The 14,737-nt window shown below is 41.6% G+C and overlaps 1 protein-coding gene across 1 annotated transcript; it reads left to right on the top strand.

Annotated features, from left to right (window-relative positions):
• Nucleotides 1–4,315: 4,315 nt before the first annotated feature.
• LOC131982287 (alpha-1A adrenergic receptor-like) lies at nucleotides 4,316–14,675 on the top strand. The gene is made up of 2 exons (XM_059346898.1): nucleotides 4,316–5,541; nucleotides 13,575–14,675. Exons 1-2 carry the CDS (start codon nucleotides 4,578–4,580, stop codon nucleotides 14,138–14,140), a joined length of 1,530 nt encoding a protein of 509 aa, XP_059202881.1. The 5' UTR covers nucleotides 4,316–4,577; the 3' UTR covers nucleotides 14,141–14,675.
• The last annotated feature ends 62 nt before the right edge of the window (nucleotides 14,676–14,737 follow it).

Genomic DNA, 14,737 nt, shown 5'->3' with positions numbered 1-14,737 from the left:
TAATTTTCTAGTTATTATTCTTATACTGAAAATACAGCTGATAAATAGAAACAATACCGTTGGTAGCATTATGCACCTTTAAAGTGGGTTTGCAACCTGTCATAAAATCCTGAGAAGAAGAAGAAGAAGAAGAAGACCTGAAAAATTGCCATCACAATGAAGATGTATATATGAAGCCACAGCAGCTATTGTTAGTGACAAAATCACAGAATAAATAGTCAGCCTTTTTTCATGGTCAAAGACATAGGATTTCACCAGCTAAGGTCAGCATCTGGAACACCAGTATGCTCTCCCAAGCTGACACACATTTATAACAAGTATGAATGATTCTAACATAAGCCAATAAAGCCACTACCTACTATCTGCCTTTTGCCATTGAGTTTTATCTACAGACTAAGCAGCCATGGACTTTGGATTTTATCAAAGCCTTTATTTTTTTTCTTGAGTACTTACATTAACATGTCTGACTTGTAAGATTATGTCAAAGCATCAAAATTAGGTAAAAATTAAAGAATATTAAATTACCCATCTGAGCCTTTCTTACCCACAAACTACAGATTATGAACTTCAATTTAAGAAAAAGAAAAAAAGGAAAATTATATCATTATATTTCATGTCAATGGCCTTCAGACACAGGTAATTATCAGTTCAGTATTAGCCGAAAAAAAAAATCAATATTGTGCATCCCTATCAACAGCCAACTCAGACAATACTTTCATTGCTACCTCTCTCGCCTTGGGAGTATCTTGTGAAAATACTCAAACACTTATATTTCCTTGCTTTTCAAATGTACAATGTCCATGCACACGATTATGACATTATATTTGGACTATAACTCAATTTAAAGTTTAAAAGTATTTATTTGTTACTGTGCATTTTATATCTAATCAGCGAAATGCAGCTGTGGTTTAGCATTCTACATTCTAGGATTAAAAGGGTATAATTTTGACTCCAAAGATAAATCTGGACTTTTTAATGAAAAGCTAAACAGAGAGGGCAGCTACCAAAACTAAATCTCTTCCCTTTTTTCATCAGCTGTGAACAATCACAGGCCCATTCGGCTAAAAGTCACCAGTTAACAGGGTAGCTTGCTGATCCATAAAATCTTAAGCTTTTCCTGCCAGTATGGCGTTGTTTTTATTTCGATTGCTTGCGTGACGTTAACACCCGGAGCTCTCCGTGAAACGGTAAAACGCTGCAAGCCTGATTAACACTGAATAAAACATCACCAAAAGCAAACAACACTGAGTAAAACACTACAAACCAGCAGCTACAGCAACAAACACACATTTAAGAGCATCTGCGTTAAATGCGTTTCTACGTAGCGCAGTGATTATTTAGATTATTTTAGTTACAAGAAGTGATAGTTTGCTTTTGCACTCACCTCTTGACGGCCAATCTTCGCCTCTTGTGCACGGCGAAGTCCTCCGCAATTTGCTCCTGGTTCAAACTCTTAGTTCATTAATTCCCGGTGTAAAATAACCAGTCCTCTCGGTCTGTAGCTCTGCAGGTTATTGTCACAGACAGCAGAAAAAACCTGCACCTCACTGAAGGTAAAAGTCACAGGGTAAATGTAGAAATCTCCTAGCCTGGGTATACCCATACTGCCTTGCGCGCTCTAATTTCATTTCGAACCTCCAGACGGTCTGGCAACCAAGCCAGTTTCTTAGCCCTGTTTTAGGGATCCAATCACAGAGCGGGGAGGAACGGCAAGACGATGACGCGTACTACTCGGCACTTGGAAGCTTGTAGTTTTCCGGATCCAACATGGCTGCTGCAGATGCGAAACTCTCTTTAGCTGTAGATGGTGTTTTAAATAGTTTAGAGCGAAAGTTGAAAAGCAAAAGGTCTCTCAGCAGCTCCACTGTCCCCCGGCTCGTAGCCAGATCACCGGTAGCGCCTGCGGTCTCGCCGGCTCGTAGCGCCGACACACACAACAACCACCCATTTCTGTTGCTCTACTACGTCATCTGGTATAACTGATACGATTGGCTAAGAGCTACCTACAGATGCTTTTGATGGACATTCTAAGCGCCCAATAAACGGCTCTGGAGGATCGTAAACCACACCTCTTCTACGGAGAAATGAACGGCAGGTGTCCAGACCAAATCTCATTTGAGATTTGGTCTGGTGTTAGCCAGGCTAGAAATCTCCACCGGAGGATCCACTGATGAGCATGTTAGCATCTAGCTAGTGTTTTTAGAGACATACAGCATGCACCTGTGGGACGCGATATCCTGGGTGTGTCTGATTTGTGTCACATGCTCGCTGTGCAGGTGCATTAGCCCAAATCAGTGGACTGCCCGTTTTTTGGTCTGAAAAGGGCACTTATCAGAGCCCAGTGCTTAACTCATGCATGACTCATGATGATTTCATGAGTGACTTAATACAGGATGTACTTGACTTCATGATGCCATAGATTATCGAAAATTGAAATAAAAATATCACAATGTAGTAATACTATGTTACAGATGAAAGCAATGTATTTAAAATGCTTCTAAAATAGTACAAAAGTATTAGCTTCAAAATATACTTAACTACCTAAATTAAAAGTAGTCATTATGCAGAATGGCACATTTTAGAATAATTTATTGGATTATATTTATTAATGTTGCAGCTGGAAAAGGTGGAGTTTACAAAAATATGCATAATTCATTTGTATATAGGCTGGTATTGTACTATTTTGGATTACTAGTATTGATCTGCAAAGTAACTAATGTTTTCAAGTAAATTAGTCACACAAAAGTACAATATTTGTATTAAAGTAGGCTACACTAGTTGAGTAAATGTAGCCTACTTAGTTACTTTCCACAATTACCTGTGGTTTTCAATCTTCATATTTATTTGAGACAACAGTACAGAATAGTGAACTAAAACTAAAATCATCTAGCAGGTGCCAATTGACAAATTAGAGGAAAATGGGCTTGAGTGGAGTGGGAAAGATAGCTTCATATTCCTATGAGAGTAGGGACTGAAGGATGCTGTTAAGTCTTCTGAATATGCATGAGCTTGAAGCTGTCAATTTACAGTTTAGCTGTGAAGACGCTGTTTATGATATTTCAACTTTTATTAGGCAAGTCGTCAATCATCAGCCGCAATCTCAGAGAACAGAAGTCTTCGTATTTACATGTTTTTTGTTTCACCATAATTTATGGTACACCTACAGGTATAAGCATTAAACTGAGAAACATGTGAACACTTAAAGGGATTATGTTTTTCTGAAAGAATAGAAAAGTAAAGAAAATAGAGAGAAAGAATTAGAGAGTAAAGACCAATTTTTTCATTGGATAAAAAGAAAAATCTTCCACCTAACAAGAGTGCCTTTTATAGCCTAATATTATAACAATTGAACAATGAGAATAAACATGGTGAACATGCTGATTCCTAATAAATTCATTCAAATGCTAACAACATCCCAGACAGCTTGGATAACCTGGTTCAAAAGAAAACCTGAAATTCCTGGAAAAAAGACATTAAAGTCCATTTCAATAAGGCAATAAAGTGCAATCTGTTGAGTGAATAAAAAACACCTGCACAGAGCTTTAAACATTTTATAAAAGAGGGATTTTTTTTACATTCAATGATAAAAGTTGCAATAACAGTCAAATAGACTGTTTTTCAGAAGAAACTTTTTGTCCTCCACGAGTGTTTCATCATGAGTAGTGAAAAAGCTCTTAGACAGGAGGAAGCTCAGTTTTAGGAATGTGCTTGTCTCTGAACTCAGCCCATTAAATCAGTCTCTCCTTACTAACTGAAGTCAGCTCCAGAGTGAGGTTACTTTGAGGGACTCCTGCATTTGACCAAAATAGGAAACTATTTCAAGAGAAATACCTGTTTTAAGCAGAGCGGATATGTGATTTTATTATCTACTTTTGAGCTTAATTATTTTGACCTTTTAGGCTTAACTTTTAAATGTGCCTGTCTGTACATATAATTAATTCAAGGACCACACATGGAAACTAAACAGATCTTATTTCAGTGGTTATTTATACTGAGCTATAAGCCACACACCTGAGCCACGTTTTTGGTTTATGAATGATCTTATTGTCTATCTCCATGAAAGCACAGTGCCCTTTTTAGGGACTTCAAATTTAAAGCTGACAGAACATTTAAGGTGGTTTGTCACCAAATTATTTCCTTTACAATTGTCCAGTTAAGCACCCTCCCACTGTGAGGAAAACAAATACAAGGAACCAAAGAGGTGCATTTCATCCCCCACAGTTGCGTAAAATTATGCAAATTTCAAGTGTTTTGGGCTCGTGTTTATGTATGTTTGGTCAGTATGGGAGAGCTGTGTGTGGTGCAGAGGAGGCAGGAGAGGACTGCTGCCCCCCTCACTTCTCCACTGAGCCCTCAGGAGAGTGGAGGGAGGACTGCATGGGGACTGGCAGGCTGCACAGTGATCGGTCTTCTCTGAGGAAGCATCTCAGCAGTGATTTGGTGACGAAACTGCAAACACGCAGTTAAACCATGCAGACTTGGGACATATAGATCGATATTTATGTTTAGTTAAGCTCTTTCGTGAGTTGCAGTTACAAGTGATCTGAAGCTTGCTATGGAGGACCTCTTGAGTCAAAATGAGTCTGAGCACTGACAATGTCACAAACTTGTGGAAAAATGGTTCCTCGGAACTCGGCGGGACTCCGGGCGCGTCCTCCCCGGTCAACTTCGCCAACAGCTCCGGGGGGAACCACACGGAGGTGGACCTCACCCGAGCCATCCCGCTCGGCTTGGTGCTGGGGGCTTTCATCGTGTTCGCCATCGCGGGCAACATCCTCGTCATCCTCTCGGTGGTGTGCAACAGGCACCTGCGGACACCGACAAACTACTTCATCATCAACCTGGCCATCGCCGACCTGCTGCTGGGCACCACGGTGCTGCCGGTGTCCGCCACTCTGGAGATCTTAGACTACTGGGTGTTCGGCAGGATCTTCTGTGACATCTGGGCGGCCGTGGATGTGCTGTGCTGCACCGCGTCCATCATGAGCCTGTGCGTAATATCCATCGACCGCTACATCGGGGTGAGCCACCCGCTTCAGTACCCGGGCATCGTGACAGAGAAGCGGGCTCTGCTGGCCATGCTCGGGGTGTGGGTGCTGTCGGTGGTCATCTCCATCGGTCCTTTGTTCGGGTGGAAGCAGCCGCCGTCGCCGGACGACACGGAGTGCCCCATCACCGAGGAGCCGTTTTACGCGCTCTTCTCCTCCCTCGGCTCCTTCTATATCCCTCTCATCGTCATCCTGGCCATGTACTGCCGGGTCTATATCGTCGCCAAACGGACCACTAAGAACCTGGAAGCCGGTGTGATGCGCGAGAGGATGAACTCCGGTGAGCTGACCCTCAGGATCCACAAGGGATCTCAGGTGAACGAGGAGCCCGGCAGTTCAGGCACGGGCAAGGGCCGCGCGCACCAGTCCAGAAGTTCCCTCACGGTGAAACTTCTGAAATTTTCCCGGGAGAAGAAAGCGGCAAAAACTTTGGGAGTTGTGGTCGGCATGTTTACGCTTTGTTGGCTGCCCTTCTTCCTTGCCTTGCCCATCGGTAGGTTCATACTCTCATAAATTAAACATTTACAAAAAATACACTTAACCTTTTTCAATTCAAAAACTTATTTCAATTAGCTAATGAGGCCTGCAGAAAATATGTTCCAGTCATCTAAGTGTCTGTAGGAAGTTAAACTGAGGCGGTTAAAGCTGCAGGCCTTGTAAATCACATCTATAGCTGGCACTGGAAAAGTCCCCTGGGTACCATTTGCTGTTCTGAATTGCCACCAAACTTATGAGTGGGCTTTAATATACTGGAGTGGTCATTTTATACTGCAGGAGTAAAAAATAACATCTCCAATATATTATTGTAGCATTTAATGTATAGAGCGCAGTAAGACCGGTTCTACATGTATATCATTTGGGACTTCACAGACTGTGTAATTAAGTTAGATGGCACCTTATTTTATGATACAGACTTTGGCTCTGTAGAGTTGGAAATTTTTAAAGTTGGTACAAAATCAAAACCAACGCTAACATTGTGATCCCCAAACTCAGGGCCTGTAATATGGGATATTAAACATGTTTTTCGGAGACTGAGAAGAAATTCTTCACAAGCTTATCCAAACATTATTAGTGTTGTCTTTGCATTAGTCCCTGAGTCTCAGTTAAGCCTTTGGTTCAACAAATAGTCCTCCTCCGAGTGTGCCAAGTGGAGAGTAGGTGGCCTCCATCTGCTCTTGTCGGTTTATAGGGAGGCCTGTGGGGCCTGCCGGGGCTCCCTGATGCCACTGTGACTGGCCAGCATTCAACACCCTGCTGTCATGACTGTTTGAAAATCTGCAGAGGAAATTAAACAATGTATTCTGCAGTGAAATGCTCGTGCCGCAAGCTGTGTTGTAGTGAAGTGGTTAAGAAAACATTAAAGGTATGAAGTCCAGACAAAAAGGGCTCACTGAACTACAAGCATGGCCGCTGATTGTCAGGATGTTGATTCTTCATGGCGCTGTAGGCTATGGCTGTTTGTGAGTATGTGTTTGTGCGTGTGCCTGCATGTGTAGACATTTGCTGTGGTCATGGGGACGTGTTTATGCCACTGGCCTCTTGCTGCAGCTCATCACATGGACACACACATCATTACCTAGGGCGGGATCTCCACGCAGTGTCACATAGCAGGGATTATTTTGACTCAAGGCAAAGTGAGATGACAAAATCACATAGCAAATACAATTTTCCTAAAGTTCTCATTTTCAGATCCGAGAGGCTTCAGTGATTCAGGGGGTGAGGTTCATGAGGGGCCTGTTTATGTAACACTAACCAACAAACTGCCAGGAAATCCCCCGGGTTTCTCTGCACAATCTCTGGTGCAGCACACTGATACATTGTGACACCACACAACCTTATTTCATGCTAACATGTAACTGACCTCAAAGATACATAAAAGACAGGCATAAAAACAAGTCCCCCAATCTTGAAGTAGGGAATTCCACAAAATGCAGCCAGCGGACTGATATATAGATCCACTATGTCAAAGCAGGACACTGAAACTGCCTTTAACACAGGAGTCACCTCTTAAAAGGGGCTTTCTAGCTCAGTTTCAGTTTGTTCTCCTGCTGCCTTCTGCATTGGAACAATTAGTCAACAAACCAATACGTTGATAAATAGAAAATATCCAACTTTTTGATAATCAATTAAGTTAAATTAATCAGTTAAGGTAATTTATCATGTAAAAAAAACCCTGAAAATACAGTTTTCATTCGCTTAAACAGGGAGATTTCCTTCTTATCCTTCGTATCATATTAAAATGAATATATTTGTATCTTTGGCAAAAAAAAATACATTTAAGGACATCATCTTACACTTTGAGAAATTGGCCTGGACATTTTTCTCTATTTTCTGACATTTGATTGGCCAAAGTGTTCATCAAGAAAAATAATTGTTAGTTGCAGCCCTGTTGTGTGGCTCTCGCCTCGACTTATACTCCTTAAATACCAAAAGTGTGATAGGGCAGCGGCTCTCTTCATTCTGCTCACTGAGTATTCATTAGCCTCCACCCACAGAGTGGGATTTCCTGTCTCACACTTGTTATTACCCTGCTCTTTCCTCTGCATACTGTCACTGATATGTAACATAGCTGGGGATTTTCTACACGTGTAGAGTGTGTGTGTGTGTGTGTGTGTGTGTGTGTGTGTGTGTGTGTGTGTGTGCTGCTGGCAGCGGATGTCGTGTTTTATTTTTGTGTGTGGTTGACATGTATGTTTATGTTCATGTGTGCAAGTATGTTTATGTATTTTTTATTCATATTGTGTCAATGTGGCTTCAGATTTTTTAAAGAATTTAAAGGCCAGCAAAGGTGAAACTGAGGCTGAATGCTGCCAGCAAGAGCCACTGCTACCTCTGACCCCTGAAGTGTCAACCTCAGAACAACAGCTTAAAGAAATATGTGAACTCTGCCCTTCACAACTGATCTGACCCATCTGATCCAACACCTTGTTTTTGTTTTTGCACATAAATGGCAAGCAAGCAGCCACCATTCCCAGAGTCCCTGTGTCCTTTTACGCCTTAAACTTGGAGCAAAGTAAGGTATACAGACTTCAAGATTATAAACATAACATCAGAGTTTTTAAGTTAGTGTTACTCCAGGCAAGCTTCCTTGGACAAAAAGCAGCCCAAGACTTCACACTCACTCACTGAGTGCTGTCTAACTTCGCTTGTTTGTCAGTGAGGGTGACAAATCTATTTCAGAACACATTCACATTATGAAAAATTACACCGTAGTATTTTAATTTCAGAGCAATAATCAGAGACTTGTGCAGAAAGTGACCTAAAAAGGCTTTCGGAGGGGCCAGATGTAATGGAAGCTGCCAACAAAAATACTTATAGAGTTTCTATTTAAAGGCTCAATGAGCAGGATTTGTCCCCCGTGGTTTGGAAGCATGATCGTCAAAGTCGGTCCCTCCTCACCAGCTTAACGACATCTAATTAGTTTAGTGATCTTTAGTCTAGCTAGCTAATGGGCATAATATTTATGTCCAGACGAGATCATTTAGCAGAGCTTCCAACTCACACAACTATGATTACATTGTCAGAAAGGACACATCAAGAAACACAGCAAAATTAACATGAAGAGAGAAAATACAGGCAGAGTGCAAGGTCTCCCTGGACACTTCTCGTGGGTCCATGAAATGCATTTAATGCTGTTTGTGTATGGGAGTTATGCACAACTAATTTAACTAATTTAACTATTTGTTACAGAGCCATGAAAAAAAAATATGTAGAAATTCAACTTTTTTAAGTACAAGCAAAACAAAAATAATTATTTGATAAATAAAAAGTAGATTTGTTTAAGTAAGTAATGATAAGTAAATAAAAACAGATTCAACTTGACGCACTGAGCTGAAAAAAAATGTACAGACAGTTGCATGAATAAGGTAAACATACAGCTGCAGCTGCAATTAACTCGCTTTCATTATTGATCAGTCTGCCAGTTGTTTACTCTAATAAGTATTTCCGCCAAGGAGGTTATGTTTGCAGTTCAGTTCGTTTGTCTGTTTGTTAACAGGATTAGAGAAAAACCACTGACCCGTTATCATGAAAGTTGTTTGAAGGGTGTAGCATGGGCCAAGGAAGAACTCATTAAATTTTGGAGCGGATCCGAATCACGGGCAGATGCACAAATTATATTTCACTTTATTGCATGATGGGGCGTGGCCATGGCGAAGGTCTGCACTCTTCAAGTGCCCTTCTAGTTAATTAAAGATTTGATGTATAAATGTGAGGAAATGTTGTAAACCATCCAAGGTGATGTCTTCATGATGCTTCTTTTAGTCTCATGTAAGAAAAGGAACAGCAGCAAACTCTCACATTTAAGAAAATGAAACCAGTACAATATATTCCCAATTAGTTTCCTTTCTGTTGACTAATCAGTTGACTGCATACAAGCAAACAAAGACAACACTAAACCAACATAAGAGAAAACACAACTACTATAAGCATCAAGTGTAGAAAAATGTTATGTTTTTGCTTCTAAAACATGAAGACTCTGTGGAAGGAAAAGTCTAGATTAACGGTTGCTGTCATCTCCTAACTCAGATGAGAAAAAAAAATCACCATTCCTCAGCGGATACGCGTCTTATTTCATTGCACACATTGTCCCGCGGCTCTTTAACACCCGGCACAGGCACTAATGTCCTGTGAAGGCCTCGCATTTAGCAACATGGTGCACGCAGTGTGCCCATGTGTGAGAGAAACCAACACTTTGAGGTGTTAACCAATTGTTTCCATGTAGACGTGTTTCTGAGAGAGATACTGTGCATGTGTGCATCTCTTTTTTTTGGTGCATGAGTTGGCCAGCCCCAGGGGGTTGTGGGGGTAATTGAAATGGTTTGTGAAGGGGAAAAATAATGAGAGTGCTAAGTGTCAAAGCAATGGAGAAGAAAGGAGGTGGCAGATATGAGCTGAAGGGGCCACAGGGCAGTGGGGGTGAAAGTGAGGGTCCCTGGGATGTCAACACAATTTTCCAAAAATAGCCTCATGATGGCTTTCATTGAAAGCAATCTGCGAGGGCAATAACTTTTGTCCTTTCAGATCAAGACAAATTAATCATATTTATGGGCGTGTTATGAAACAGGATGTGTGAGTTTTGGGAGAGCAGATTGTGTGTGTGTGTGTGTGTGTGTGTGTGTGTGTGTGTGCGTGTGCGCATGTTTTACATGGCACAGAATAGGCATCGCCGCTTCAAATTAGCGAGAATAACAGGATGCCTTGTTTTGTTAAGATGTTCCTGTGTTTCATAGTGAGATGTGTGTGCGTGTGCCTCTTCTCAGGAAGGAGGTGCAAACATTTCTCTTAACAGAAGGGCCAAGACCACCAACAAAAACCCTCCCATGGTTATCTGTATACCATTGTCTCGCATCCTCTGCTGTTTATGCTATAGCCTTTCAACATAAACACTCTTCAAGGGACAAAAATGGACCACGTTCACACAAAACTTAAACATATAAACATGATCCACCTCTGGCTTCAGGAAAGTCTCTTGACAGCTAGATTTATTTCAGTGTTTCCTACACTTTAATTCTGCGCTTGCGTAGAAAGGAGGCGCGGTGTCCAACCTGTTGGTCTCTGTTGGGCCTCTAGGTGTTTTGAGGGTCCTTCCTGGGAGGCAGGCAGAGCCACACAGCTGTGTTCGCCTGTTGAAGCCTGAGAGGCTTAGAAATTAATTGGAGATTTGCAGGACATATAATATATTTTAGTTAACAATACTCTATTAATGGTTAAATCAAGAGAGAACTAATGCTACAGTTCTGCCATTGGATAGACCTTACCCAACATGTTCACTAGGTTGTTATGAAAAAAGAAAAGAAATAATTAGATCTGCAAATTGGAATTGGAATAAAGCTGAAATAATTATTCATGTGTATCAATTCGACAGAAACTTAATCCACTATGTTGATAACTGATTCATCATTAAAGTTAAAAGGCTAAATCATTTTCTGGTTCTGACTCTTAACAAACTTGTTTTAACAATTAAAAAAACTAATTTAAGAAAAATATTTGAAATGTATATTATTTCTCAGATTAAAATGGCATTACATTTGGTGAAGAGCACATAATGATTTGTTTGGGACTCAACGTTTAGGACTTGGGACTTGAGTGCAAAGACTAACTTGTGGCAAAACAATGACTTGGTCCCACCTCTGAGTCATACAATTAGTTTGAGGGAAAAATAGTTCCATTAGATGTTCAGTCTGCAAAGAAAATGTAATAATTCACTGATTAATATCATTTAAGACATTTATCTTGTAAAAACACTTAATCATCCATCATGTAAAAATGTGATGGTTGGAGCCTTGCTGGGTTTTCTGGATTCGTGATCTGCTAGCACGAATAATCTACTAATAAAATAAAACTTGCCAGTTTGAATTCCGCCCCGCCTTACTCTGAATCCCTATCACAGGCTTAACTCACAGTTATGTAATCACATTTAAGAGGCCGTCCAGACAAGAAAATAACATGTGAAAATACCAGCCACTAAGAAGAGACTCATTCATCTAAAGTACAGGAGGCCAAGACACATTCAGACAGCCCTCTCTAGTTTCATCTCACAGTCTGGCAACTGAGACAGACACACACACACACACACACACACACACGCACACACATTGTAGTGCTGTCATTTCGGACCCACAAAATGAAATTTGGAAGTGGCATTTCCTCATGTTGTTGCACAGTTTCCTCCAGATTAGAAAAGATGACTGCCACAGTGTGTGTGCGTGTGCGCATGTGTGTGTGTGTGTGTGTGTGTGTGTGTGTGTGTGTGTGTGTGTGTGTGTGTGTGTGCGTGTGTGTGTGTGTGTCTGGATAGTTGCAGATTTATGTGCAGGTTTTTGAGGCATCAAACCAAAACAACATGGAACATTTCTTACTCATAAAGTGGACACAATTCTCTTCAGGCTGATATTACTCCGACAGTATATTTAACCCTCTAGCTATATGTTATGTTGTGTAATGCATGTTGTACCACTTAAAGTAATTGTTAAAGCTATTGATGTGATATTTGTGAAAAAGCAGGCTGAGGTGTTCTTTCTTACCCGAGGTAATTTCACAGTTGAAAGCCACAGATTATAGTGCATCCTCAGTCTCTCCAGGAATGTGATATTAATTTAAGAATGTGGGTTGGTGTAAAGAAACAGTTTTACTCACGTCTCCCCCCACACAGACACAAACACACAAAGTCTTTCTTTCTTTCATTTTGTTCTCGCACTTGCTGTGTTTTTTTTTTTATCTCCAGGCTTCCCCCTCTCACCTCATTAGCTTGCAAGCTTTTCTTTCTCTGTGTAAGCTTGGCCACAGGAGGAGGAAAGGCACCACAAGGCTGGATTAATGCAGTTTAACACAGGCCCAACTCATTAGCATACTGCTTCAGAATCGCCCGAATGTTGTCGCTTCTGTTATTAGGATCGCCTCTAATTGCGGAACAAAGTCTTGTCAAGTTTTACTGACGGTGTTAGTTCCCCTAATGCACGTACAACTTCAGCTCTACAAATACTTATATACTGCACTTAAATATACTTATATATACTTAAATACTGCACTGACTACACCACAGGTGTGAGTAATAGAAAGTAGTGGCAGTGAGACCTCTGTAAACTCTCAGAGAAAAACTGTTATTTCATTTCAACGGTCACCCTTTCCTCTAAATAAAGCCTGTCTCTCACTATTGATCTTAAAAGGAATTCAGGGTCATCCCACTCTCTCTCTATTCCTATGAAAGTACTACACATGAACTGTGACAGAGGGGCAGCACTGGTTTTTGAAAAGGGAGCACTTTACTTCTCCTGGCCTTCCTGTATACAAGGTCTTTCTTTAATGATAAATAACGTGTCGAATTGGCTGTCTAATCTTTTGTGCTTCACATCCTGTCTGCTCACAGTCTGACTGTACTGTTATTCTTAATCAACGCTGCCACCTACTGGGCCAAACATAAACTGCAATTCAATGTTTCCAGAATAGGTTACATTCATTCTGTCACAAAAGGCAGATAACTCAGTTTTTACTGCAATTCTTCACCATGTTATCTCATATACAACTTTTCAATAACTTGTAAGGGATACAAAGTTAAGCGCTAGTATTGCATCGATACTCAGATATTGTGATAAAGAAAGTTGGATCCCAGCTGGCATTGGGCGAGAGGCGGGGTACACCTTGGACAGGTCGCCAGACTATCACGGGGCAGACACATAGAGACAGACATTCACACTCTCACTCACCCAGTGACGACCCACGCTGACACAGGGAGAACATGCAAACTCCACACAGAAGAGCCGCAGATGAACCAGCGACCCTCTTGCTGTGAGGCAAGAGTGCTAACCACTGTAATGACTACAGTGGTCTACCAACAGATTCGGGGTTGATCAATATTAGATGGACTTTTTAGGAAATATTCACTTTCTTACCAAGAGATGGATGAGGTAGAGGTGATTAGCTTGGCTTATCATAGGCTAAGAGCAGGGAAGGAGAGTCTGCTGTTCACAGCCATAGGCCTTTTTATGACATTATCTCCATTTCCTCTCTCTATTCTATTTTTTCCAGGGTCTTTTAATGTGAACTTGCGGGTCCCTGATGTGCTCTTCAAAGTGATCTTCTGGCTGGGCTACTTCAACAGCTGCCTGAACCCCATCATCTACCCCTGCTACAACCGTGAGTTCAAGATTGCCTTCATCCGCATCCTACGATGCCAGTGTCACCAGCGTAAACGTCCCGGCTGGAGGGCCTACAACTACCGCTCCTCCAACTTCAGCTCCTCTGGAAACTCACGCAAAGGCTCAACGGATCACAACTCCAGTTGCCTGAACGGCAGCCAGCGTACCCTGCCCTCCTCAGCCAGCCCGAGCCCCAGCTACCTGAGCAAGGGTCTCCCACCCTGCCCTGAAGGGGAAACGTTATACATCTGGGGGGGCTCCACACCAACTCCCTCCACACCCAGCCTGCTGCCTGGCAGCCCTGCAGACTGCCAGCAGGGAGCTCTGAGAGGGGAGGGAAGAGGGGGGAAACCAGCTGAGGAGACTACTGGTGGTATTTTCTCTTTCTCCTTTGGGAAAAATAGAGACAAGGGAGGGACCAACAAAGACAGCATGGTGCCTGATGACAAAGTGTGACTGCTGAGAGAAGTGACTTGTTCATTCCATACAGGGATTCAAGTCAGAGAGTGGATGTAGGATTTCACAGGTTTGCTGCGATCACTGTACATGGTCCCATGATCATTCATCAGTCAGTGGATTGTAGTTGTCATTCGTGCTCATGTAAGGTGAAGGTAACTGAGTATTGACTATGCTGCTGTATCAGAGGTATTTTGTCCCATGTTACTGTATCTGTGGTTCACTTAGATAGGAAGGGGTTTTTCAATGAACAGTAAGGGGCTCAAGCCAATTAATCAAAATGACTCTTCACGCTCTCTTTGGGATCGGACAGACGCGAGTGCATGCATTTTGATTAAACAAAAAAGACAAGATTGAAGGATAAAAGGACACATTTTCAGGCCTTTTTTTCTTTAAAACAAAAAAATCCATGTCTGCCCTGTAAAAAGACTTACAAAGACTTGTGTAAAATGTGTGATAAAACAAATGATCACCTTTCTGTTGCAGTCACTTGATATCTTCATGGTATGCTGTGGAAATAAAGTATAACCTGGTTTATCTGCTGTGCGCACAATCATCAGATATCATCTTGTTTGTATGTTTGATGTTCAAAAGGTT

This window comes from Centropristis striata, chromosome 12 (assembly GCF_030273125.1).
Source record: "Centropristis striata isolate RG_2023a ecotype Rhode Island chromosome 12, C.striata_1.0, whole genome shotgun sequence".
Classification (NCBI taxonomy): Eukaryota; Metazoa; Chordata; class Actinopteri; order Perciformes; family Serranidae; genus Centropristis; species Centropristis striata.
The sequence above is the reverse complement of the archived record's forward strand: the minus strand, read 5'-3'. Positions and strand labels throughout refer to the sequence as shown.

What these genes read in the sequence shown, in the direction of transcription:
- LOC131982287 (XM_059346898.1), top strand. Translation starts at nt 4,578, where the DNA reads ATGAGTCTGAGCACTGACAATGTCACAAACTTGTGGAAAAATGGTTCC. An exon ending in CTTCCTTGCCTTGCCCATCG is followed by an intron (nt 5,542 to 13,574) that starts GTAGGTTCATAC and finishes TATTTTTTCCAG; the next exon opens with GGTCTTTTAATGTGAACTTG.